Here is a 1265-nt window from a genome sequence, read left to right as displayed (position 1 = left end):
TACCGGATAAGCGGATGAAGATTGATGGATGGATGGATAAAAAGTAAATTTCCATAAAGAATCTTGTTGCCGTCCATTTTGGCATCTTGCGCTCGCCATCCACTCAAAACGTAACGTTACTACTCTTTGGCCGGCACGCCGCACACATGCCCAAACGGCATGTGTGCGGCGTGCCTGTTGTTGTGTTGTTGGTATAGCTAGATCCGGCGGGTGTTGTAGTTTTTCTAACGTTACTAGTTGTTGAAAAAACTACAAAGTTTGCCAGGCCATGAAGAACGTTAATCTCGCAATAAAAGACTTTGACGCTGACTTTGAAAAGAATTGAAGCCGTTAAAATTGATTTTTGTCAACACCGTTAACGACGCTTCTAACTGACAGCACTAGTAAGGAATCTTGGCATGTCGCTCCCTGGCACCAAGTGTCTGCATTTAAAGCTCCATTTTCGGCTCTGTGATGCATGGAAAAGTCAGACAGGTTTACACTGATAACAATGATGCTCGGAAACCCCTAGGGCACCGATCATCCACCAACATGAGTCAGATGCAGTCTGGCTCTCCTCCCGATGAGACATACGATGACATTTGTGGACGGAGCCAGTTGAGTTGAAGCAACCCGCGTTGATAAAGACAAGAGAGACACACACATACACACAGTCATTCAGCCTTTTTGAGAAGAAGAGGGACTGGTATGGAGGGAAAGCTTCCAGCCCACATCCAGGTGAAACAGGACAATGAATTTCAATCTCAGCTTCCTTTCAATACGCAGGTGAGTCCATCACAAACAAGATGACATTTTAAAGGTAAATACATGTGTTTATTGCATCATCAGTTCCACATTTGAACTATGAAGTAGTAGATTTATTTATTTGATTAGGACAATGCACATGAATCAACATTTCTGTAAATGCACCAGAGTTAACCAACTGTAATCCCAGTTATGTAGGTTTATATGATTAACCCCTTTAAATATTATGAGAAATAACACAAAGGTTAACATTGGAGCTGGGGGGCAGGGGTTGTGGTGGGGTAAGGGGTCGGGGGGTATGCATGATTGAGTTTGAAAGATGCTAATGTGTCCAATACACAGATTAAGAGTCGCATGTATCAAATTCAATGAAATGTAAATCATGTGAGGAGGCATCACACACACTTTTCTGACTGTTTTTAATTGTTGCCATCCACAAACTGATGATAGGGACTGGAGTGTGATAGTGTGCCGCAGGGGCGATTCTAGGATCAGACCTTCAGGCCCCCCCCCCCCCCCCC

General features: G+C 43.9%; 1 protein-coding gene across 1 annotated transcript in view; it reads left to right on the top strand.

Moving 5' to 3' along the window:
• The first annotated feature begins 551 nt into the window (after nucleotides 1–551).
• Nucleotides 552–1265, top strand: part of LOC116696505 (uncharacterized) — a 2884-nt gene continuing 2170 nt past the window's right edge. Inside the window, exon 1 of the mRNA XM_032527547.1 lies at nucleotides 552–765. Within this exon, the coding sequence (XP_032383438.1) occupies nucleotides 688–765 (78 nt within the window). The 5' untranslated portion in view covers nucleotides 552–687. The remainder of the gene's footprint in view (nucleotides 766–1265) is intronic.

This window comes from Etheostoma spectabile, chromosome 10 (genome assembly GCF_008692095.1).
Source record: "Etheostoma spectabile isolate EspeVRDwgs_2016 chromosome 10, UIUC_Espe_1.0, whole genome shotgun sequence".
Classification (NCBI taxonomy): Eukaryota; Metazoa; Chordata; class Actinopteri; order Perciformes; family Percidae; genus Etheostoma; species Etheostoma spectabile.
Note: the sequence above shows the minus strand (reverse complement) of the source record. Positions and strands in the feature narration are given on the sequence as shown.